Consider the following 26,787-nt stretch of genomic DNA (forward strand, 5'->3'; position numbering starts at 1 on the left):
ATGCAGTGTACTTTATAATTAAATCATCAAATAAAAGAGCAAGACAAGTTCCTATTAGAAGAAATGTTCCCAAAGTGGCCAGATGAACACCTGTGAGGGATACTGTAGAGAGGTCTCCTTGATGAGAAGTTTGAATTAGATGATATTTTAAGGTCTAGGTTTCTTTGATGGTCTAATTATGCCCTGAATGCCTGAAATTATAGTTCTGCTTATGGAGTAATTGATGGAAAAACCTGATTTTATTATATTACAAAGCTGTAAGTACTTATTTGCAGCTTGTTGAGCCCTCAGATTAAAATAAAAAGAAACCAAACCAGGCCAGGCCAGGTAGCCCAGTTGGTTAGAGTGTTGCAGGAATCAAAGGAAGACAAAAACGCCCAGACAACTTGAAGAAGGAAGTAGGATTTATTTAGCCGGTGGAGCAGTGTTACCCCAAAAGATGCAACAAAACACGTGCTCTTCCGACGTTAGATTTCTTACATCTTATATACACCTTTACAGCTTTAGCTTTCACGTGACAAGTGCCTGATTTCTATGACTTCTTTGCTTGCAGGCCTACGTGACTTTCGTGTCTCTAGGAGGGGAAGGGTAGAAGAGGCCAGAGGGTCTGCCCTTGACTTATTACTTATTCTTCTTTCTGAGCTGTGAGTTCATTTCAAGGAACTAATAACAAGCAAGGTCCACGGCTATGTTTTGTTATTTTTCAAACTTCCCTGTCTGCCCTTACTCCTCAATCCAGACCTCTGAGGTCAGAGCTGGAGCGTAAGACCCCAGACATTGCAGGCCCCCCTCTTGTGCATTCTTCTGGTTTCTCCTCCTTCAAGAGTATCATCGTGATACTCTTGTGAGTGGGTTTCATCTCCGGTCAGGGCACACACAAAAGTCAACCAGTGAATGCATAAATAAGTGGAACAACAAATCGATGTTTCTCCCTCTCTCTCCCTACCTGTCTCTCTAAATTCAATAACTAAATAAATTAAGGGGGAAAAACCCCCAAACCAACAATCAATGACTTAGTAAGATTTTTGGTATGTTAATTCATTCTGCTAAATAGCAAATAGCAGAGATCCAGAAATGTATTATTATTTACTAACAAAAAAGTGATCCCAAAACAGAGAAAATGCCTTCTATAGCTCCTTACTGTGATTTCTTTCTTTTTTCTTTTCTTTCTTTCTTTTTTTGAGAGAGAGAGAGAGAGAGACCAAATATTGAGCTTTTCCTGTATGTGCCCTGACCTCCACGCCCTGGGATGACACTCCAACCAACCAAGCTATCTGGCCAAGATTTAATTTTTTTATTTTTAGGGAGACAGAGAGGGGACGGGAAAGGGAAGCATTCATTTGTTGTTCCACTCAGTTGTGCATTCATTGATTTTTTTGATTTTTTTAAAACAAATTTTATTTATTCAATTTTTTTAGAGAGGAGAGGGGGAGAGAGAGAGAGAAAGAGAGAGAGAGAGAGAGAGAGAGAGAGAGAAGAGATAGAGAGAGAGAAGAGGGGGAGGAGCTGGAAGCATCAACTCCCATATGTGCCTTGACCAGGCAAGCCCAGGGTTTCGAACCGGCAACCTCAGCATTTCCAGGTCAACGCTTTATCCACTGCGCCACCACAGGTCAGGCCTGTGCATTCATTCATTGATTGTTTCCCGTGTGTGCCCTGACTGGGGATCAAACCCACAACCTTGTCACTTTGGGATGACAGTCTTAACTGACTGAGCCAACTGGCCAGAGCCCATAAGGGCTCTTGTACTTGAACATAGTAGTAGGCAGGAGGGTTAGAGAAGGTGTAGAGAAAACAGCTGCGGTTAGGCTAGATCGCTTGTTTTCCACTGCAAGCACCTTGCATGAGTAGTGTGTGAACTCGTGGCAGAAAGCCACGTGTATGTATAGCCTATTTAAGACTATGGATACTTTCCCTGGACACAGGTTGCTTGTCCACCACCGTGAGGGGTGGTTTGCCTGTTTGCTTGCCTACTGCGGGGAGAAGCGGTTTTCCCTGCCTGTCTGTTCACCCACTGTTGCGAGAATCCAATAAATAGGTTCCAATAAAGGCATTGGAATGGCCCAGTGTCTTTCGGCTCTGCCGTTCTCCTGTGGTCTGCCCGAATCCAATGTGAACCTGCCTGGCCTCAACCACCAGCATTATGGAAGAGGGTGTGACAAGGGAATCAGGTCACAGGGGCCATGAGCCGAGGAATGTGGGCATCCTCTAAAAACTGGAAAAGGCAAGGATACAGATTCTTCCCTGCAGTCTCAGGAAGGCAGACCTACTGATACTTTTTTTCTTAAAAAGCCTGACCAGGCGGTGGCGCAGTGGATGGAGCATCGGACTGGGATGCGGGAAAAAGCAATCAATGAACAACTAAGATGCCGCAACAAAGAATTTATTATTATTATTTTTTTACAGAGACAGAGAGAGAGTCAAAGAGAGGGATAGATAGGGACAGACAGGAACAGAGAGAGATGAGAAGCATCAATCATCAGTTTTTCATTGCGACACCTTAGTTGTTCATTGATTGCTTTCTCATATGTGCCTTAACCCGGGGAGCCACAGCAGACCAAGTAACTCCTTGCTCGAGCCAGAGACCTTGGGTCCAAGCAGGTGAGCTTTGCTCAAACCAGATGAGCCCGCGGTCAAGCTGGCGACCTTGGGGTCTCGAACTTGGGTCCTCTGTGTCCCAGTCTGACTCTCTATCCACTGCGCCACCGCCTGGTCAGGCCACAACAAAGAATTGATGCTTCTCATCTCTCTCCCTTACTGTCTGTCTCTATCTGTCCCTCTCTCTCTCTCTCTCTCTCTCTCTCTGTCACACAAAAAAGAAGATATATTTGGTGTATAGCATATTTGCTTCCGGTGTACAACATAATTTAATATAGGTACACAGGTTTATAGTTGTTTATATGGAAAGTAATAAATAATACAAGAATAAACTCTGTTTTGCATACTCACAATTGTAAACTTACTTTTGCCCCACCCTGTATACTGCTAAATGATCACCACAATAATAGTTAACCTCCATTACCATGTATAGTTACAATTTTTTTTGTGTGTGATACCTACACTGCTATCTTGATTTTAGCCCTGTGAAACCCATTTCAGATTCCTAAGTTCCAGAACCATAAGATAATACAATTGTATTATTTCAAGCCACTAAATTGGAGGTAATTTGTTACAGCAACAATAGGACACTTGTACATTCATCATCTATGGCCTTGTGAATCTGTTCAGATTCATGTATCTTATTGCTTGTTTAGTAGCTTCATGTGGCTATCTCATATGTATTTCAAACATAACATATCCCAAATTAAGACTACTTTTAACTCCCCCAACCTGGTCACTCCCACAGCTTTTCTCATTTTGGTAAATGGTAACAATCACCCAATTATTGAATACTTATGCTAGAAAAGTGGAAGTCATCCTTGTTTCCTTCTATTTCTTTTATCTACTCAGACCTAATCCATAATTGTTTCACTAACTCCAAACTAAACCCCAGCTTACAAACGAAATCTCATATCCATCACTTCAAATGAGTTTCACTGCCATCATATTTTCCTTTCTTAAGTGAGAAATGGGGAGGCAGAGAGACAGACTCCCACATGCGTCTGACCAGGATCCATGCAGCAAGCCCTTTATGGGGCGATGCTCTGCCCATCTAGGGCTGCTGCTCTGTTGCTCAGCAACCGAGCTATTTTAGTGGCTGAGGCAGGCCATGGAGCCATCCTAGGGGGGGAGGGACAACTTACTCTAACTGAGCCATGGCTACCGGAGGAGAGGAGAGAGATAAAGAGAGAGAAGAGAGGGGGAGAGGTGGAGAAGCAGATGGTCGCTTCTCCTGTGTGCCCTGACTGGAAATTGAACACGGGTCATCTGCTCACCCGGCCAATGCTCTACAGCTGAGCCAACCGGCCAGGGCCACCATCATATTTTCAATTAATTTTATTTTATTCTCTTTAATACAGAATATCTGCATATATTACAAAATAAAAAAGGAAGGTATTATACAAAGGAATTTAGTGAAAAATACGAATCCTTCCCAGCCCTATCACACGCAGTGGTACCACATTTCTTACACATCCTTCAGACTGCCATCATTCTTGATCCAATCCATTGTCCACACAGAAGTGAAAATATTTGAAAAAGAAATCCAATGGCGTTTTCGTGCATAAAACTCTGTAATGTTTATCCTTTTAAGCCTGATATGACCTTTTAGTGGCTCCAAGCTAGTTGTGGAAGAACTGTTAATAAGTCTTATGCAAATTAATTTGTCATTAACTGAAAAATCAAGTGCAAAAGTTTGATTGGATATATTCACCTTATGTAAGAACTCTCATTGAGTTGTTAGACTGTTTAGTTTCATCTGTGGTAATTTATTTAATGGCTGTAAAAAAAAGTTTTAATGTTTTGTTATCACCAACTCAAAGTTTGTCAATGTTGATTCAAGAATTTTAAAGGATTATTAAAAGTCTTCGTCAGGAGGTGTGTGAGCGCTTTCCCACCACCACTCTTCCTTCCATAGCCTTGTCCTCTGGCAGTCCGCGGGCCCGCACGAGAGGATTTCTCCACAGGGGAGGCCCAGGAGGAGCTCGTTCTAGTGATCATCTAGTATTTGCCATCAGAACCTTCTAGCAGTCTGGGTCCTGGAGTGGCAAGGCTTAACTTGGGGTGGACAGTCCACCCAACAGTACTGTTTTGGTCAAGGCCTGCGAAGTGACTGGCGCATGGAAGGCGTGGGAGGCCTCGGATTTCCAAGCGTTAATGTGGCCGGGGCGGGGGGGGGGGGCGAGAACAAGGGCTAGCGGGACCTACAGTGCCACGACCACGGAAGGCACTCAGTCCACCCCGCCCCGGACTCCTCTTGAGAAGGGGGTGGGGCGCACAAGGCACAGCCAACCACCGGGTTCCTCTCATGTGACGTAAAGACGCGCTCGCCGATTGGGTGCTTGGTGTAGGTGTGCAAGGGGCAGGGGATGCGGAGCTGGGGTCGAGCGACGAGTCATCGACCCGCGGGGCCGAGTTGCGGAAGCCAAGGGGGCGGGCTTGTGCACAGCCTTCTGGCTGGCGCGGCGTTTGGCTTTCGCCTTCGAGGCGTGGCCCCGGCGCGGGAGGGAACAGCGGACCAGCGACTGGTGAGAGCCATGCGTCCGCGGGGGACCCGGGACCTGGGGGGCGCGCTTGGGGAGAGTGTCTCCCGGCCTCTAGGGCCTTCTCCGGCCCCCAACCCGAGGTTTCGCACCGCACCGCGCCCCCCGGCCACACCCGACCCGGCCTCGCCCTGTCTCCCACGGGCCTGCCGGGGTCCTTCTTTTATTTTAAAATTATTGAATTTATTGGGGTGCCAAGGCCTCTCTTTAGTCCCATTATAGGCCCCACCTTGTGGCAGGTGAAGCGAACAGGTTCATTACGGCCCAGCGCGAGTTACCGGGAAGTTGGCGGGGCGGGGACGTGGGGCGTGGGCAGGTGTTAGGGGAAGGCCGGGCGTGACTTTATCCTAGGGCAATGCTGTCCAAAAAGAAAACGGGCGGTCCCGAAAGATAGTGTCCTGTTAACGGAAATGTGCAAGAGAGGGCGGAGAGCTACTTGGCAGGCAAGTTCCTGTAGGTATAGAGGTTGAACTAAAAGATGATTTTGAAGGTCTGTGCCCAGCCCTGACTACCTTCTGAGTCTGGGCTTCCTTGAAAGTTTGACAGGCGTTTATTTCGTCATGCCCCCATCCTGAACACACCTGTAAGAGCACGAAAAAAGTATATTTTGCTACTCTGATAGAGAGGAGGGCTGGGGTGGAATACAGCTTGGCATTATATGTAGATAGCGAGTAGATGCTCTGGAAGAAGCCATATGTAATTATAGCTCAGGTATAGGGTTCTGAATTTCATACCACTTTTATATAGACCCTTCCTTCCTTTTTTCCTTCCTTCCTTCCTTTGTCTCATTCCTCTGCACTAAGGGAAGAGTGGTGTAGGTATATATAGTAGTCCCCTTTATCCATGGGGACTGGTTCCAGGACCCTCTGCAGATAGTACCAAACCCTAATATACTGGGGTTTTTGGTTTTTTTCCTGTGTATATATACCTTTAATGAAGTTTAATGCCTTTTCCATTTAAGCACTTAATGCACCATGGCTTTAACTTTTACAATTTGAGGTACGACAGCAAAACTAGTATGAATTTTTTTTCCTTCTTCACAATTTCGACGTTCTTACTGTAGGTCTTAGCAATGTCAACTTGAGTTTTTTTCTTTTCTTATTGAGAACTTTCATGTTTTCACTTAAAGGAAGCACTTTACGACTTCTCTTTTGCATATTTGAACTGCCCATATCACTATTCTTATCCTTTGAAACCATTAGTAAGTAAAATAAGAGTTATTTGAACACAAGCACTGTGATACTGTGACAGTTGATTTGAAAACCAAGACTGCTATAAATGACTAACGGTCGGCAAGGGTATATATCCTGGATACAGTGCTGAAGAAAGGGATGAGTCACAGCCCAGGCAGGACAGAGTGGAGTGAGATTTCATTACCCTTCTGAGAACAGTATGACATTTAAAACAAGAATTTTCCATTTAATAGTCTTAGACCATGGATAACCGAAACCACACAAAAAAGTGAAACCTCAGATAAGAGGGTTGGGGACTAGAGTATCGGGTTCTCTTGGCAGGACCAGGAACAAAGAAAGTTCTCACTCTTGGGTATTTATGAAATGAACAGACACAAAGCAAATGCTGGATGTGGGCAGTGTCCTGAATGCTGGGTTTGATTTTTGGTTCTGGCAGTTAACTGTGATTTGAGGCAAGTTATTTTTCGCTGTACCTCAATGTGCCCATTTGTAAAATGGGGATAATAAGATAGGGCGAAATGACTTAATGCTTCTAAAGCTCTTCACACAGCACTTGGCATCTCAGAAGTGCCTGGCAAATGTTTACTATTAAAGAAATATATGGGCCTGCCTAACCTGTGGTGGTGCAGTGGATAAAGCATCGACCTGGAAATACTGAGGTCGCCGGTTCGAAACCCTGGGCTTGCCTGGTCAAGGCACATATGGGAGTTGATGCTTCCAGCTCCTCCCCCCTTCTCTCTCTCTCTGACCTCTGTCTCTCTCCTCTCTAAAAATAAATAAATAATGAAATATATGTGTACAGGGGGTCCTCAGGTTACAACACAGTTCAGTTCCTACGATGGTGACATAATCTGAATTTTAGTGTAAGTCAAAACACCCTAGCCTAACACAGATGGAACATTTGTGCTTTTAATAGTCCAAAACGGTTTAGGTAAGCGTACCGGAGGACACCAGCTTCCTCACTCATGCCGGATTACTGCGCTCGTCACCCAGTAGTATGTAAGTACAACGCTAAGGGCGTAAGCCGAAATACTCACATCTCAGTTTTTTAAAGTTTTTATGGGAGTGAGTGTTGTAAACTCTAAATGCCATATGTCCAGACTGTTTTAACCTGAGGACCCCCTGTATTTATATGCACATTGTTTATCTATAGATAAGAAACTAGTAACTTTTAGCTTCCAGGGAGAAGAATGACACGATTGAGAACACAAAACACTTTTTGCTAATAGCCTTTTGTTTCTTCAGTTTTAAGCCATGTGAATATATTGCTTAATCAAAAAGTAAGTTAAATCAAGTTATTTTTTAAAAAGAATTCACCTCTTAAAAAGGCATTTCACTATTTTCTTTTTAAGATTTAATTTATTTCCTTAAAATGTTTTGGCCTAAGTAACTTTGTATTTCTCATAGTTTACTTGTATAGCTAGCTTACTCTCAATTTTGGCAGAATAACCTTTGAGTTACCTGGTAAATACTAAGCATTTTAGTATTGCCAGATGGGAAGTTTACTGTTCTTTTAAAATAAATACAGATTGACCAACCATGAATGATTTGCTTTGCCTCACCGAGCAAATTAAATATCACCAAGGATTTATTCAGCTTAAATTTAATGATCAGTGGAAAAAGGATTTTGTACAAGAACACTTAAGACAACCATTTTTAGAAAAAATCTTTTTGTCTCTTTAATTATGAGTTAGTGCTCAGGTCTTGTGACTACAGCAGCCTTATTTTGTTGTAACGTTGATGAGATGCTGTAGGCCAGTGATTTTTAATTGGTATGCCGCAAGAATTTTTATTTTTATTTATTTTTATTTTTTGTATTTTTCTGAAGCTGGAAACGGGGAGAGACAGTCAGACAGACTCCCGCATGCGCCCGACCGGGATCCACCCGGCATGCCCACCAGGGGCGATGCTCTGCCCACCAGGGGGCGATGCTATGCCCCTCTGGGGCATCGCTCTGCCGCGACCCCAGCCACTCTAGCGCCTGGGGCAGAGGCCAAGGAACCATCCCCAGCACCCGGGCCATCTTTGCTCCAATGGAGCCTTGGCTGTGGAAGGGGAAGAGAGAGACAGAGAGGAAGGAGGGGGGGGGTGTGGAGAAGCAAATGGGCGCTTCTCCTATGTGCCCTGGCCGGGAATCGAACTCGGGTCCCCCGCACGCCAGGCCAACACTCTACCGCTGAGCCAACTGGCCAGGGCCGCAAGAATTTTTAAAACATGCAATACCTATTTATTCAGGGGCACTGACCTCTTTTCCCTTAGATTGCCAAGTAAAAAATGACAACAGGCCCTGGCCGGTTTGCTCAGTGGTAGAGCGTCGGCCTGGCATGCAGAGTCCTGGGGTCGATTCCCGGCCAGGGCACACAGGAGAGGCGCCCATCTGCTTCTCCACCCCTCCCCCTGTCCTTCCTCTCTGTCTCTCTCTTCCCCTCCCACAGCCAAGGCTCCATTGGAGCAAAGTTGACCCGGGCACTGAGGATGGCTCTGTGGCCTCTGCCTCAGGTGCTAGAATGGCTCTGATTGCAGCAGAGCAGAGCGACGCCCCAAGATGGGCAGAGCATCGCTCCCTGGTGGAGATGCCAGGTGGATCCTGGTCGGGCGCATGTGGGAGTCTGACTGCCTCCCCGTTTCCAACTTCAGAAAGATACAGAGAAAAAAAAAAAAAAAAAGACAATGGCCAACACAACAATAGCCATCTGGTGTGAATGAATCAAAATTATACCTATTTTTCTGTCATATCAGCAAAAATTACGTTTTTTAGTGTGCTGTAGAATTTCAGTAATTAGTTTATATGTGCCATGAAATGAAAAAGGTTGAAAATTGTTGGCTTATGGTAAAATTGGTTTTGTTTCCCTTAGTTGCAGAAACTATTGAAAACATTAAGTGAGAACTTGACAGAATGCCCATTTCATTATCTTTTTTTGTATTTTTCTGAAGAGAGAAGCAGGGAGGCAGAGAGACAGACTCCTGCATACGCCCGGCCAGGATCCACCCGGCACGCCCACCAGGGGGCAATGCTCTGCCCATCTAGGGCATTGCTTCGTTTCAACCGGAGCCATTCTAGGGCCTGAGGCAGAGGCCATGGAGCCATCCTCAGCACCCAGGCCAACTTGGCTCCAATAGAGCCTTGGCTGCGGGAGGGGAAGAAAGAGATAGAGAGAAAGGAGAGGGGGAGACTGGAGAGGCAGATGGGCGCCTCTCTTGTGTGCCCTGGCTGTGAATTGAACCCGGGACGTCCATACACTGGGCTAATGCTCTACCACTGAGCCAACTGGTCAGGGCCTCATTATCTTATAAATGCTTTCCATTGAGTGGAATTAGCTTTTACTGAGACTGGAATTCAGAATGGGCCCAATGATGGGCAAATTGTGTGATTATAGAAGTTCTAGTTTAAGAGAGATGAGATACCAACACAGAGGGCTACTTATAGGATTTCCACTGAATTTCAGAGATTACCATGATCTAAAGGGCAGCTCCCTTTTTAATTGGCATTCTTATTCAAGCTTTTCTGGATTCCTGAGTGCAAATGCTAAATATTGGTGCACTTCCTGAATGATAAGCATTGAGATCAGTCCATGACATTTTATATCAATTTTATGTTGGTATAAAGAAGTTTAAGCCTGACCAGGTGGTGGCGCAGTGGATAGAGCATCGGACTGGGATGCGGAAGGACCCAGGTTCGAGACCCAAGGTCGCCAGCTTGAGCGCGGGCTCATCTGGCTTGAGCAAAAAAAGCTCACCGGCTTGGACCCAAGGTCGCTGGCTCCAGCAAGGGGTTACTCGGTCTGCTGAAGGCCCGCGGTCAAGGCACATGAGAAAGCAATCAATGAACAACTAAGAAGTCGCAACACGCAACGAAAAACTAATGATTGATGCTTCTCATCTCTCTCCATTCCTGTCTGTCTGTCCCTGTCTATCTCTGCCTCTGTAAAAAAAAAAGAAAAAAAAGAAGTTTAAAGTGTTCCATAAAACATATTTAAAATACTCCGCAAGGCCCTGGCCAGTTGGCTCAGTGGTAGAGCGTCGGCCTGGCATGCAGGAGTCCCGGGTTCGATTCCCAGCCAAGGCACATAGGAGAAGCGCCCATCTGCTTCTCCACCTCTCCCCCTCTCCTTCCTCTCTGTCTCTTCCCCTCCTGCAGCCAAGGCTCCATTGGAGCAAAGTTGGCCCGGGCGCTAAGGATGGCTCTGTGGCCTCTGCCTCAGGCGCTAGAATGGCTCTGATTGCGGCAGAGCGAAGCCCCAAGATAGGCAGAGCATCGCCCCCTTGTGGGCGTGCCAGGTGGATCCCGGTTGGGCGCATGCGGGAGTCTGTCTGACTGCCTCCCCGTTTCCAACTTCAGCAAAAAAAACAAAAACTCCATAAAACATGCCTCTTATCCCTTGTCACTGATTTTTACTTTCTGAATTGAGGATATGGAATGATAAGGGGACAGGAAGGCAGAGGAGTTGAGCGATAGCATGTATCTGTATGGCTGGGCCATAGTGCTCAGAGGCAGGCAGCAACTAAGAGGGCGGGCTGAGGAGGAATGAGGTTTTTGTGAAAGCTTTCCAGAGGGGGTGACACTTAGGCTGAGTTTGGAGGTAGGAGGAGGAGTCCAGGCCAGAAGGGAAGGAAGTTTCAGGTAAAGGTACCTGCATCTAGAAGAGCACAAATATGGAGACCCGCTGGTTGAACTTCAGGCACTTCGGTATGGCTTTGGCACAGAGTAAGGGAAGGATAGGATAGGTCCAGATTAGCAATTTGGACTTCATCCATTGGTGATGAATCCTGTTTTCCATGATAATCAGATTTATGGACTTTGGAAAGATCACTCTGAAAGTCTGGTGGCGGCAGGGAAAGGCTAGAGACAGGCAAATTGCTTTGATAGCTGTTACCATAGTTCAGACCTAAGATGAGAGATTGGCCTAGGCTACGGAATGCCCTAGTGGGGAAGGAGAGGAGGCAGATTTGGAAGATACTAAGCAGGTGGATTGATTGGGCTTTAGGAGGTACAGGATGAGGAACAGAGGAGGCCAAGACGTTAAGGCATTGGGATGAATGGAAGTTCATAACTCAGGGAGAGAACAAGGAAGGAGAAACAGGTCTGGAAAGGAAAATGAGTTCTGTTTTGGATAGTGACTTTAAGGTGCCTGTGGGACAGGAAATTCTGGTAGACATTGGGAGTTTTCAAGTTGGAAATCACTGGCAATAGGTGCTAATGAAGCCTTAAAATTAGGGTTGTTTATTGACAACATTTACTGTATACAGGTATTGACTATGTTTCATAACTACTAGTAAATTCATCCTACACATCTCTTAATCTTAAAAAAAAGGGTTTTATGGGGGGAGGGGGTTGTTGTTTTTTAATCTTATCTTTCTCTTCCTTAGCACTAATCACAGTGCTTTGTATATAGTGAGTCTGTGGTTGTGAGGGTGAATAGATCTCATCCCTCATAAGATGTGATCTTGATTCTTGGGGAAGTAATTTCTCCTTTCAAGACTTGTATTTCCCTTTGTGTTAGTGAGGGAGTTGAACTATATCAGTAATTCTCAAAGTTTTGCAATAGTCTGGTATGTTGGGATCAATTATAAGGTCTGGCAAGTAATTTTTAACTAATAAAGGGCTAATTGCTTGCCTTTTAAATGAGATTTGATTTATGTCACTGTTTCTTAATTGCATTGCAGTGCATTAAGTGTGAGAAAGGGGTGGAGGCCTAGTTAGTCAGCTGGAATTTCATCACTCTGGGTATTCCCTGGCAGTGTCACACAGAGGTGAGGTCAGGAAAAAAGGTTAAGAATCACTATACTAAATGGTGGATAAGGACTTACAACCACAAAATTCTGTTATATCTAGGACCTATCATACTGATCATAAATTATTTATTTATTTATTTTATTTATTTATTTTTGGAACTTCAGGAACTCTATTTTAAGGACCTTTCAAAAAGAAAAAAACAAGTCATGGAGAAGAATGGGAATAACCGAAAGCTTCGGGTTTGTGTTGCTACTTGCAACCGTGCTGATTATTCTAAACTCGCACCAATTATGTTTGGCATTAAAACGGAACCTGAGTTTTTTGACCTTGACGTGGTGGTGCTTGGCTCTCACCTGATAGATGACTATGGGTAAGGTGAAAGCATTTTCTTATGATATTCTTTATTGCAGCGTGATGTCCTGGAGAGAGCTTGGACCTAGGAACTGTGTGGCCCTACCTTTATATCCCAGTTCTATCCTTTAGTTTTTATGTGGCCGTAGAGAAGTTGCTTAGCCTCTCTGAGCCTCAAATTCCTCAATTATAAAATGGAGTGAAAACTTACGTTGTAGGTTATTGTGAAGAGTGGAGATAGTGATACAGAGGACTCATCACAGTGATTCTGCTTAGTAGATGCTTGATAAATGCTAGCTATTAATATTATTTGTTATTACCTTCAGGAGAAATGGTGATACAACGATGTGATTCCATGTAATCTGTTTTGTGAATTCTAATGTTAATTCTACATTCAAATTGGCATATAGATCAGTAGTGTATTAAGTAGTAGATATGGTACAAGATTTTAAAAATCTAATTGATTTACAAGGTAAAGTAGAATGTTATATTACCATTACCATTGATATTTATTTTGATGACATTAGATTTGTTATTCATCAGAGTCAGAATATGAAAAATGAAAGTTGTGAAATCTGAGGGAGCAGAATGTATAAACCAAAGATGAACATTCATTTTGTTTTATGTTATAAAGTGGCAATTAATGCACCCTTGTGGCATGAAAATCTTAATGCAACCTCCAAAGATACTGAAAAATATAATATTAAATATAAAAGAAGTTTGTGTTAAAGTAAAATTATTTTTGACTTAAGAATATTCTTTAAAAACAAGGTAACAACAACAGCAGAAACAAATAAATAAAAACCTGCCTCCAAAAACCAAGTTAGCAGTTTGCTGTAAGAACTTCAGAGTAGAGTAGGGAAGAAATTTATGAGCAGCTCAAAATTTCATAGCTTTTAAAAATTTGAAATGAATTTTGCCTATGAAAACCTGCTTGAGTTTTCTTATATTCACAAGACAAAGAATGGACGAAAGGTCTATGAGAAAAGTTTAACAGCAGACCTAGTGGGAGAGAGGCCCTCAAGGAAACTGGTAGGTTCTTATCTGCATCCCACAGTAATTAGGGAGGAAAGGTAGTATTTATCTGTTAAATAGGAAATTTGACTAATGGTTAATGGAAATGTATATTTAAAGTACATTCTAACACAAGAAGTTGGTTACTTTGGGAAGAGGAATTGAATGACTGGGAAACAAGTGAGAAGGTATTCTTTTCACTGTAAAATTTTGTATATCTTGAATTTTAAACCACATGAATGTATTATCTACTTTGAGAAGGCATTAAAACAACATAAAAAATAAGCTACCTTTCCACTGCAACTGCTTGGATTAAAAAAAAACAACTAGTATTTTTATACTCTTAAGAATTGGACAAAAAAAGCCCTGGCCGGTTGGCTCAGCGGTAGAGCGTCGGCCTAGCGTGCGGAGGACCCGGGTTCGATTCCCGGCCAGGGCACACAGGAGAAGCGCCCATTTGCTTCTCCACCCCTCCGCCGCGCTTTCCTCTCTGTCTCTCTCTTCCTCTCCTGCAGCCAAGGCTCCATTGGAGCAAAGATGGCCCGGGCGCTGGGGATGGCTCTGTAGCCTCTGCCTCAGGCGCTAGAGTGGCTCTGGTCGCAACATGGCGACGCCCAGGATGGGCAGAGCATCGCCCCTGGTGGGCGTGCCGGGTGGATCCCGGTCGGGCGCATGCGGGAGTCTGTCTGACTGTCTCTCCCTGTTTCCAGCTTCAGAAAAATGAAAAAAAAAAAAAAAAAAAAAAAAAAAAGAATTGGACAAAAAAAGAAAGGAAATCACATTAATAACATACTACTTAGAAACTCCTTTGTTCATTTATTTACTCAACAGTTTTTAAAAGACACTAAGGACTTTTCTAAACATCTTCCAAGGCACAGGTCAGACCCCCCCACAACGAAGATCTATCTGACCCAAAATGTCAGTAGTGCTGATGTTGAGACACCAGGCTCTATAGGGTTTCTCCAACAAAAATGTGAAAATAAGGAAAGAACAATGGCCAAAAATGTAGAGTAAGTAAATGCTGAACTCGCATCCTCCCACAACCACATCAGAATTATAACTAAGCTACAGAACAACCATCATTCAGAATCCCCTGAAATCTAGCCAAACAGGAGTTCTGAAACTAAGGATTAAAGTAATAAGCCACATCCAGACTGGTAGCAGGGGTGGAGATAAAGAATGGGCTGGTCCCGTCCTGGCCAGCTGGCTCAGTGGTAGAGCATTGACCCAGTGTGTGGATGTCCTGGGTTTGATTCCCAGTCAGGACACGAGGAGAAGTGACCATCTGCTACTCCAGGGGTCAAGAACCTTTTTGGCTGAGAGAGCCATAAAAACTACATATTTTAAAATGTAATTTTGTGAGAGCCATACAACGACCCATGTACTTTAGGTATTATCCAATAAAAATTTGGTGTTGGCCCTGGCCGGTTGGCTCAGCGGTAGAGCGTCAGCCTGGCGTGCGGGGGACCCGGGTTCGATTCCCGGCCAGGGCACACAGGAGAAGCGCCCATCTGCTTCTCTACCCCTCCCCCTCTCCTTCCTCTCTGTTCCCTTCCCGCAGCCAAGGCTCCATTGGAGCAAAGATGGCCGGGCGCTGGGGATGGCTCCTTGGCCTCTGCCCCAGGTGCTAGAGTGGCTCTGGTCGCGAGGCAGAGCGAAGCCCTGGAGGGGCAGAGCCTCGCCCCTGGTGGGCGTGCCGGGATCGGGCGCATGCGGGAGTCTGTCTGACTGTCTCTCCCCGTTTCCAGCTTCAGAAAAAGAAAAAAAAAAATTTGGTGTTGTCCTGGAGGACAGCTGTGATTGGCTCCAACCACCCACAACCATGAACATGAGCGGTAGGAAATGAATGGATTATAATACATGAGAATGTTTTATATTTTTAACATTATTATTTTTATTAAAGATTTGTCTGTGAGCCAGATGCAGCCATCAAAAGAGCCACATCTGGCTTGCAAACCATAGGTTCCCAACCCCTGTGCTACTCCATCCCTCCCCTCCCCCTTCTCTCTCTCTTCTCCTCCTGCAGCCATAGCTCGATTGGTTCAAGCTCCATGGCCCCAGGCACTAAGATGGCTCTGTGGAGCTTCTACCTCAGGCACTAAAATAGCTTGGTTGCAAGCATGGCCCCAGATGGGCAGAGCATCAGCCCCAGACAGGGTTACCAGGTGTATCCAGGTTGGGGCGCATGCTGGAGCTTGTCCATCTCCCCTCCTCTCACTTGGAAAAGAAGAATAAATAAATAAATTTTTTAAAAATGGGCTGGTCCCACACCCACGTTTGGTAGTTCAAAATTGGGAAGGGTATCTTGGCTGCTGCAGAAGTGCCCCTGAGGAGTGAGGAAAACCCAGCTCCATACAAGCTCCCCAGACCAGGCCAGTTCCAGTGCCAGGAAGAGAAGTCCCATAACTCCTGGCTGTGAAAACCAGTAGGGACTTTGACTGAGTGAGACAGAGGGCTGCTGGAGTCCTATGTGTTTCCCTTAAAGGTCTCTGTGCACTTGGACTTATTCGCGTTGTACTCCAGCACTGGGGCAGCGGCTGAAAAGGAGCCAGGGGTATATGGGGAGTAACTGAATTTTCTGGCTTCAGAAAGGATCAGAGGGGCAGTTTCTCCCAGACAGAAGTGTGGCAGAGGCCACTGTTCCTTTTTGGGGCCCTTTTCCCACAGAGCTGTAGCCATATCTGAGTCTCCCATCAACCTAACACAGTTCAACTTACCCTGATGATTCCCTGAGCCCTTACTTGCCTCACCTAAACTTGCAGGCCTACCCAAGCTGCATACAAATGGGCTGTCTTGGCCTGACCTGTGGTGGTGCAGTGGATAAAGCATCGACCTGGAAATGCTGAGGTTGCCGGTTCAAAACCCTGGACTTGCCTGGTCAAGGCACATATGGGAGTTGATGCTTCCAGCTCCTCCCCCCTTCTCTCTCTCTGTCTCTCTGTCTCTCTGTCTCTCCCTCTCCTCTCTAAAAATGAGTAAATTTAAAAAAAAAATCAAATGAGCTGTCTTGGCTTAGGCTGTGGACTTTCCCCAAATCTCTCAAACAAGTAGCATTTGGCCTTGGCATGCCCCATACCTCTTGCTAAGTGGCCCTAAGCCCAGCACAAGTAGCAGCTATTTGCAGACCACTTTGCAGCTTATGCTGGGTGGCCCCTGGCAGTGCAGAGGTGGTGAATGACCTTGGCCTGCACCTCCTGGGAGGCCCCTTAGCCAGCACATCTGGTGGACAGCTTCAGACCACACCAAAACACCACCCAACCGTCTCCATGAGCGATATACTCACAGAGCTCACTCAGTGGGCACCTTTGCCTCATTGAAGTGAATCCTGCTCTTTGGGGTCGGCCACTGCACAGTAGATCCTCTACGGTGGATCATGATTGGCCTGGGGGTAAATCCCTCCCATTCACGTGCCAACAGCAATCAAGGCTCAACGACAACAGGAGGGTGCACACAGCCCACATAGGGGGTGGCCACCTGCAGCTCCCAGTTTGGGCAACCAAGGAGGCTGTGCCACTAGGCCCTACAGGACAGCTACTTCATAAGACCACTCTACCAAGACTGGGAGATGCAGCAGGTCTGCCTAGTACAGGGAGGGAGTCCTTGGGTTACGACACAGTTCCGTTCCTACAACGGTGACATAACCCGAATATTGGTGTAAGTCGAAACATGCCTAGCCTAAGTCACTTACCTATGTTAACACAGTTGTAAAATCATCATCTAGAACATAAAAACACAACTAAGCCACAGAAAAAGAACACTGCATATTCTTCTACGCACAAAATAGTTCGCGTATGTATTCGTAAGTACGGCACTAACAGGGTAAGCTGAAACACGTGTCAATGTTTTTAAGTTTTCATGGGACTGAGTGTCGTAAACTCAAAACGTCATATGTCAAGACTGTCGTAACCCGAGGACCCCTGTACGAGAAACAAACACAGGGAGGCAGCCAAACTGAGGAGGAGACAAAGAAACATCCATCATATCCAGCAACATAAAAAACCAATAATACATCATAACTAAGTGGGTTTATCTCAGGAATTTAACATCTGAAAATCTATTAGTATAATTCACATCTTAACAGAACGGAGAAAACCCTCAATCATCTCAGTACAATCATCTCAGTACATGTTAAAAAACATGACAAAGGCCTGACCTGTGGTGGCACAGTGGATAAAGCGTTGACCTGGAAATGCTGAGGTTGCCGGTTCGAAACCCTGGGCTTGCCTGGTCAAGGCACATATGGGAGTTGATGCTTTCCGCTCCTCCCCCCTTCTCTCTCTCCTCTCTAAAATGAATAAATAAAAAAAAAACAAAAAAAAAAAAAAACAAAACATGACAAAGTTAAATAACTAATATAAAAACTTGTAGTAAACGTGGAATAGAATGGAAATTCTTCAGTCTGATAAAGAGCACCTGTGAAAAACCTGTAGCTAATATAAAATGTATGCTTTCCTCCTAAAATTGGGAACAAGGTAAGGACTTACACTTTCATCACTTCTCTTCAGCTTGTATGAGACATAACAGCCAATACAATAAAGCAAGATATTTAAATGCAGAGATTGTCTTTATTTAAGGACAGCATAGCTTGTGTAGGAAAATCCAAAAGAATCTGAAATTACTAGGACATCCATATGATGTGAAATGATGCATGTAAAGAATCTTGTGTGATCTGAGAAAATGTTGGTGTTAAATGAATTAAGTACCGGTAGATTACAAAATTGTATATATGAGTAATGTGTTCTCAGCCACGGTAAAATGTTCTGCATAAAATGGCTAGAAAGAAAATTAGAATGCTAACACTGATACTGCAGAGTGTGTAGGGTTGTGGATAATAATTTTCAGTATTTTCTAATTTTAAATAATAAATGTATTATATATTTAGAAAAAAAGCCGTATCTTAGAATCTCATCATTCAGATGGGAAACTTTAAGGTGTTGAGAATCGCTGTTACTGAAGCATGAGACTGACTACTCGAAACTACATTTCACAGCCAATTTAAGGCTGTGAAACTTATGTTTTTTCCCAATCGGAATTATGCTGCGTCAATAATACCATACAAAGAGAATTCAACCGGAAATTTAGATCATTCAGAAATTTATATTATAACGATATATCAGGTGTCCTGGTTCTCTGCTAATTTTTAAAATGAGCTTTACTTCTATAAGTAACATTTTTTTCCTATTAAGTAGCGTATTTCTTTTTAATATTTTATAAATACTGAAGTCATGAACAATGTAAACTTTGGTATCTTTTTTCCTAATAAAAGAAATTCTGCCTCAGATAGTTCTCACTGCAGGTCCTCACTGATTGGGGCACAGTTGAGATTTCCAACATGCTGGACGGTTATATCTTAACCTGGGTGGTGGCTGCAGGGTATGCAGGTAGAAAAAGTAATCAAATGATTTATGCATTTATAGTCTGTGCTGTTAATATTTGTAAGTGGTACTTCAATTTATTTAACAAGAAAATTTTATAAAATATTTCTCTCATCAGAGTTGATTTTAGATAGATTTTCTCATATTTTTATGGCCTTGTATTTAAGAATATGTTCTCACATTTTTATTTCTCTCCTGTTTAGAAATACATATCGCATGATTGAACAAGATGACTTTGACATTAACACCAGGCTACACACGATTGTTAGAGGGGAAGATGAGGCAGCCATGGTTGAGTCGGTAGGCCTGGCCCTAGTGAAGCTACCAGATGTCCTTAATCGCCTGAAGCCTGATATCATGATTGTTCACGGGGACAGGTTTGATGCCCTAGCCCTGGCCACCTCTGCTGCCTTGATGAACATCCGAATCCTTCACATTGAAGGTGGGGAAGTTAGTGGGACCATTGACGACTCTATCAGACATGCCATAACAAAACTGGCTCATTATCATGTGTGCTGCACCCGAAGTGCAGAGCAACACCTGATATCCATGTGTGAGGACCATGATCGCATCCTTTTGGCAGGCTGCCCTTCCTATGACAAACTTCTCTGTGCCAAGAACAAAGATTACATGAGCATCATTCGGATGTGGTTAGGTATGTGTCAGACTTTATTCCATCTGATTGGTTGTGTTTGTCCGTGTTGGGTATGTTTCAGTCCTTTCAGAAGCTATTGTGGATAGACTATTCCATTCACAGTCAGAAGGCTAAGGTTTTAGTTCAGAGATCCTGCCCTATAGTATGATTTCACCTCTCTGAGACTCACCTTTTCTGTAAAATAGGCTTAATGGATTGAACTATGATATATTTATACAATGGAATGCTTTTAATCCATTAAATGTAATGGGATGGATGAATACTTAGTTACAGTGATAGATCCTGACATAGCAAAAGGGTGGGAAAACAAACTACAAAATTATTGTATAATGTGATGTCATTTCTTATGAAAACAGTAACATAATGGGAAGTTTAAGGATGTAGTACCCCAAGTCATTTATAATAGTTATTTCTGGTTAGCAGAATTATGGGTGTTTTTATTTTTGTTTACCTTTATTTTTGTTTTTAGTACAATGAAAATTTGTTAAGTTTTAATTTTAGTGTTTTTCTTACAGGATTGTTGGAATACTCAGATGAGATAATAAATGTTAAAAACAGCTAGTAAGCCATAAGTACTTTTTAAAAGGGATTATTATTATTAAAAAGTGAAAGTCATAGTTGTACTATTAGGGTTTGTTATCTCTGTAAATAAGCTTTAAGGTCTGAAATCAACAATGTTTGTTCTAGCCTCCTGGAAACTACCTTTTGTTAATTAGAGGCAAAGAAAATAGGTTTACAAAACAGAATTTCATTTGGTTTATTTATAATATCTAGGACAAATCAGGATTAATCATCTGTTTAAGTATTTAGGACTCTCCTTTTTAATGAGGTAGATCTATTGAATAATGAAGTTAATAATTAAATTGACTTAGTGATTGTGTACTCAAGTGATTGTGTATATTTTATTTATTTATTGTTAGATTTTATTTATTCATTTTAGAGAGAGCAGACAGAGAGAGAGACAGAGAGAGAAGGGAGGGAGGAGCAGAAAGCATCAACTCCCATATGTGCCTTGACCAGGGAAGCCCGGGGTTTCAAACCGGCGACCTCAGCGTTCCAGGTCGATGCTTTTACCCACTGCGCCATCGCAGGTCAGGCGATTGTGTATATTTTAAATTAGATCACATTCAAACAGAAAAGGGATTGGGCTTTCCTACTATGTAAGTTAATCCATTCTATATATTTCTTAGATTTGTAGTTAAGAAACCTGTCTAGATAATGCTGGTGGAAGAGACTAGTCTGTTTTAGTCTCTTCTTTTTTGTATGCTTCTAAGTAAGCAATCTTTCATTCTGTTCTGATTATACTGTTAGCTCTGTATGTACATATTCTGAAAAACTTCGGATTTTTTGAAATTCTTATAATGACTAGAAAATAATTCTTATAAAGCAGAATGCAGCCAACTTGTATTTGTAAGGCTTAAGTTTTATTTGGAACAATTTGAGCAATTTCTTCATGAAAAGAAAAATGAACCTGACCAGGTAGTGGATAGAGCATCGGACTGGGATGCAGAGGACCCAGGTTCGAGACCCTGAGGTCGCAAGCTTGAGTGCGGGCTCATCTGGTTTGAGCAAGGTTCGCCAGCTTGAGCACAAGGTCGCTGGCTCGAGCAAGGGGTTACTTGGTCTGCTGTAACCTCACGGTCAAGGCACATATGAGAAATCAATCAATGAACAACGAAGGTACCACAATGAAGAATTGATGCTTCTCATCTCTCTCCCTTCCTGTCTGTCCCTATCTGTCCCTCTCTCTGACTCTGTCTCTGTCATACACAGACACACACAAACACACAAAAAGAAAAATGACAAAACAGCAAAAACTAGATAAAAAACACATACCAGTGTGTGTGTGTGTGTGTGTGTGTGTGTGTGTTGGGGGGGACATAGGTGGGGGCAGTGAGTCCAAGCCACCTACCCCTGGCAATTAACACTGTGCAAAGACTTTGCTTGCTTCATCTGATGTTTATCACTCTGCTTCTAAGAAAATACTGTTGGGTAGGCCACTCAGAACATGCAGTTTTGGTCTAACCTGTGGTGGTGCAGTGGATAGAGTGTCGACCTGGGACACAGAGGTCCCAGCTTCAAAACATCAGGGACACTGGCTTGAGCATGGGCTCATCCAGCTAGAATGTGGGGTCACCAGCTTGAGCTCAGGATCATTAAAGATCCCATGGTTGCTGGCTTGAGCCAGGGGTCACTGCCTTGGCTGGAGTTCCCCTACCCCACCACTGACGAGGCAGGCACATAGGAGAAGCAGTGAATAAACAACTAAAAAAGTGATGTAACTACGAGTTGATGCTTCTCATCTCTCTCCCTTCCCTATTCCCCCCTAAACAGAAAAAGAAAAAAATAACATGCAGCTTTGTAACCAGAACATTAATAAAAACAACCCTCAAAGAATTTTAGCAAAGTTAAAAAGACATGTTAAATTTCTAATAATGAAAGAAATGCCACAGTAAAGATAGAACTTTAACACAAAACAAAATGATAGAACCTTAATGGAAACGGTCGTGTGAAGGGCTGAAGCTGCTGAGTCCTGGAGATAAAGGCAGAGATAATGTCAGTTGAGCATCAAGAAGATGGTATAGGCTTTACACAAAGTGTATTATTGCCAGATGGGTAGCCCTAGCTCATTGTCCTGTGTTTTCTTTTTTCACTTTTTAAAAATTTTTTATTTTAAAGACCTCTAATTTATGCTCTTTTGCCATCTTTATTTTATAAACTGGCTCCACAGTCTTAAGTTACAAAGCACAATCCTGCCGCATTCTGCATTATATGGTTATTTTCTATATAGTTATTTTCTATTTGTTTTCTTTTTTTATAAGAAAAGGTTTATTTTGAAAGTCACAGATGTAGAAGAAATGGGTTTTAGTAACAAGTTACCAGAGGCAGGAGAAGGGGAGCTTTGGACAGAGAGAAATGTGCCTGGGGGATAGAGGAGGCAGCAAGGCATGGGTGTGTTCCCTGGGGGAGAGCGCCTTAGTGCAGAGGTTTCTTAATCACATTAGAAGATAAATGAGACGTGGAAAGTTCTCATGGGGTAAACTACTGGAATTCTTCTTCCTCTTCACCTTCCACTTGCCCCTTAGCAATAAGTTGTAGCAATAAGTTATATAGGATGATCCTCAGTGTGGGACTATAGGAGCTCTAATTACATCCTCATTCTCAAAAATTGCCACCAAAAAACAAAACAAAACAAACCCACAAAGATCAGAGACACTTGCCCTGAAAGTGTTCTCAAGACAGGCTGCATGGGCACACTGAACCAAGGGGAAGACTGTGGGGTGAAGGGACCCTCTGACAGGTACTGTATTTCTCCATAGCTCGTTGTCTGTATCCAGCCGTCGGGAATCATGTCTGAATAACTCAACCAGTACATTCAAGACTGACATCATTCCTCTATTTACCAGCACAGATGAGATAGTTTATATTATAGAAATGTGAATTCTATAGACTGTGGTGGCGCAGTAGATAGAGAGTTGACCTGGGATGCTGAGATTCTGGGTTTGAAACCCTGAGGTCACCAGCTTGAGCACAGGCTCACTATCTTGAGTGCAGGGTCACTGGCTAGAGTGCTGGATCATCGACAGGATCCCAAGGTTGCTGACTTGAAGCCCAAGGTTGCTGGCTTGAGCAAGGGTGTCACTGGCTTGGCTGGACCCTCTGGTCAAGATACGTATGAGGAGCAATCAGTAAACAACTAAAGTGACGCAACTAGGAGTTGATGCTTCTCATCTCTCTCTGCCTGCCTGCCTTTCTTTCTTTCTAAAAAAAGAAAGAGAGAAAGAGAAAGACAGAAAAAGAAAAAAAGAAATGTGCATTGTAGCAGGACCAACCTGTATCCTATCCTTTATCTCTTTTATTGCTGTTTCTCTCCCCATAGTTCTAATGGTCCTGATCTATATCTACTGAATTACCTAAATTTATGTTGATATCAACTTTCTAGACTTCTGTTTCTGATAGATCCTTTTAGGCCTTTAGGTCTTTTTCTACCTTTGCACAAAAATTTAATAATTATATACTCCAAGCCCCAATTTAGAGCATAATATAGGACCAAAATTATTTAAATAAAAATTTGGACTCTATAGTCTTTTAAATTAAATACTACAGAAGATTCTTAATAAAAATTCTGTTACCATTAAATAAAAAATAACTGCTATTGTTTGAAGTTGGAAATTAATGATAAACTTATAGTGCATTATAAAGTTGATCATAAAAATTAATATCAAAGAAATGTATTCTCATTAAAAATAAGGGAGTAGAGCTCATTTTTAGCTCTATGGGCTAATATAGGCCCTCTTGATAACTGTTTTGTGTTCTTTGGCATAGCACTATCCATCTGAACCACTTACATTTTAAAGATTTTATTTATTAACTTTAGAGAGAGGAGATGGAGAGAGAGAAAGGTGGAGCTGGGGGGGTGCAGAGAGCGGGAAGCATCAATTCATAGTTGCTCCTTATATGTGCCTTGACCGGGTATGCTGGAGGTTTCAAACCAGCAGTCTCAATGATCCCGGTTAACGCTCTAATCCACTATCACCACAGGTCAGCCTGAACCATTTATACTTTAAATTTTTGCTGTGAAACTGTCCTTGGTATCCCAGCCTGGGCACAGGCGAAGCCTTTCTAGTCCTTGAACAGAGTTAAAAATACTTGCAATTTGTTAAATCGGTTGGGTGATGTTATGGGGAGCTCCGATATATTATATGAACTATATTAAGCTCATTTAATCTCTAAATACCCTGATTTACAATATATTATTATTCATTGGTACTACTGATAATTCATTAGAAACAGTTAGAAATTGGGAACATTCACACTTTTCTAATGCTTTGAAATGTTTTGGGCCCTGGCTTGTTGGCTCAGTGGTAGAGCGTCGGCTCAGTGTGGCCCAGTGTGTGGAAGTCCCAAGTTCTATTCCAGGTCAGGGCACACAGGAGAAGCGACCATCTGCTTCACCCCCCACCTCCCCTTTTTCTCTCTCTTCTGCAGCCATGGCTCAGTTTAAGCAAGTTGACCCCAGGTGCTGAGGATGTCTCCATGGCCTCTCCTCATGGCCTCTCCTGGGTGCTAAAAATAGCTTGGTTTCCTAGCAACATAGTAGCCCTTTAGATGGGCAGAGCATCACCTGGTGAGGGGCAGGCTTGCGGGGTAGATCCCAGTCCAGGTGCATGTGGAAGTCTGTCTGCCTCCCTGCCTCTCAATTAAAAAATAAATAAATAAATAATGTTTGGCCTGACCAGGTGGTGGCGCAGTGGATAGAGCATTGGACTGGGATGCGGAAGGACCCGGGTTCGAGACCCCGAGGTCGCCATCTTGAGCGCAGGCTCATCTGGCTTGAGCAAAAATCTCACCAGCTTGGACCCAGGGTCGCTGGCTCCAGCAAGGGGTTACTCAGTCTGCTGAAGGCCCGCGGTCAAGGCACATATGAGAAAGCAATCAATGAACAACTAAGAAGTCACAACGCGCAACAAAAAACTAATGATTGATGCTTCTCATCTCTCCATTCCTGTCTGTCTGTCTCTGTCTATCCCTCTCTCTGACTCTCTGTCTCTGTAAAAAAAAAAAAAAATGTTTGGATTTGAAACAGTGAATTCTAGTGTCTGCTATTACATATTTTGTTTGTGGTAGCAAGCACCTTTGTAAAATGTTAAGTTTGTAACTTGTTATAAGTTCTTATCTGAGTTGAACCTAATTTGGATAGCCTGCTTAAAGTGTAATAAACTTTTTTCCTTAGCTTTTTTTTAATTTTTATTTTGTGACAGAGATCGAGAGACAGGGAGGGACAGATAGGAACAGACAGACAGGAAGGGAGAGAGATGAAAAGCATCAATTCTTCGTTGTGGCACCTTAGTTGTTCATTGACTGCCTTCTCATATGTGCCTTGACTGGGGGCTACAGCAGACCGAGTGACCCTTTGCTCAAGCCAGCGACCTTGGGCCAGTCACCTTGGGTTTCAAGCCAGTGACCACAGGGTCATGTCTGTGATCCCACACTCAAGCCAGTGACCCTGTGCTCAGGCTGGTGAGCCTGCACTCAAGCTGGTGAGCCTGCGCTCAAGCCAGATGAGCTTGTGCTCAAGCTGGCGACCTCGGGGTTTTGAACCTGAGTCCCAGTCTGACCCTCTATCCACTGCACTACTGCCTGGTCAGGCTCCAAGCACAGACGTTGGGGTTAGCCTTTTGGAATTTGCTTCTTCTTCCTTTCAGAATCTTTTTTTTTTTTCCAGAATCTTAACTAATGAAGCAATGTGGTTTGTTTTTCTTTAAACAGGTGATGATGTAAAACCTAAAGATTACATTGTTGCTCTCCAGCACCCTGTGACCACTGACATTAAGCATTCCATTAAAATGTTCGAGTTAACATTGGATGCACTTATCTCATTTAACAAACGGACCCTAGTTCTATTTCCAAACATTGATGCAGGTAATTGGATGTGAAAGTGAGAGTATTCCACCTACCTTTCCAGTTGTATGTTTCCATTATGCCTCTTTGACTGCCCTTCCTATCTTGCTCATTTTATATTGAAGGCTGTTCTATTCTAAAATGTGTTTAGTTTTTAAAGGATCACCAATTTTGCAGCAGGTTGAAGAGATTGTGATGTTTTTGTCGAGTCTATTCAGAAACTTAATAGGAAAGAAATAAATGCTAAAAAAATTTTCTAATTTTGACTCTAGTTTTATGTCAAATCTCTTCTCTCCAGTTTGCACCAGTATGAAAATGCAGTAGCTAGGAGACAAACCTTAGAAGTTGAAAGAGTAGCTTTTAGGAAACTAATGATCCCACTGACCACAGTAAAATAGCTATTATTATTATTTTATGTTCTCTTACTGATATTAGCTTTACCTCAAAGTGATCTTGAGCTTAAACCATTTAGATCTAGAGTCTCCAGTTGATCCTCAAGCCTGACCTGGTTGGTCACCTACTGGTGAATGGCTTTGGTGCTAGTGAGACCTCAGCCGTGTGAATGGGGACATGAGAGAAATGAGAACTGCCAGAGCAGGACCTGACACGAAGGCATTTCACATACTGGTTACTAGTTGACAGCACTCATTGCTGAGCTCGTAGGCACTCTGTGGTAAAGGCGGCAGGCTCCCTTCTCTGCAATGTCAAGACGTTACCATCGTTCTCTGAAAGAATCCCTGTCTTTACTCTTAGGGGAAACAAAGTAGGGTGTTAATTGCAAAAAAGAAATTGAGAACCCATAACTCAGATTTTGTCTGGGTAATTTATCAATATTTCAAAACCTTAATATTTCTTCTTTTATAATCCTTTAAACTTTTGTATAAATATTTGTTCAATAGTCATTGTCAGTGATATTGTTTGT

At 43.1% G+C, this 26,787-nt stretch overlaps 1 protein-coding gene across 7 annotated transcripts in view; it reads left to right on the forward strand.

The window, feature by feature from the left end:
• The window catches only part of GNE (glucosamine (UDP-N-acetyl)-2-epimerase/N-acetylmannosamine kinase), a 153,758-nt gene that overhangs the window by 108,844 nt on the left and 18,127 nt on the right, over window positions 1-26,787 (forward strand). For 6 of the 7 annotated variants that reach the window (XM_066256755.1, XM_066256753.1, XM_066256752.1 and 3 more), the window contains 3 exons: window positions 12,233-12,438; window positions 19,012-19,463; window positions 25,734-25,886. In XM_066256755.1, coding sequence (XP_066112852.1) covers window positions 12,233-12,438; window positions 19,012-19,463; window positions 25,734-25,886 — 811 coding nt within the window. Of the gene's footprint in view, window positions 1-4,968; window positions 5,127-12,232; window positions 12,439-19,011; window positions 19,464-25,733; window positions 25,887-26,787 lie in introns of those variants that run through there. The other variant, XM_066256750.1, reaches the window with a different exon arrangement.

This window comes from Saccopteryx bilineata, chromosome 2, assembly GCF_036850765.1.
Source record: "Saccopteryx bilineata isolate mSacBil1 chromosome 2, mSacBil1_pri_phased_curated, whole genome shotgun sequence".
NCBI classification, from domain to species: domain Eukaryota; kingdom Metazoa; phylum Chordata; class Mammalia; order Chiroptera; family Emballonuridae; genus Saccopteryx; species Saccopteryx bilineata.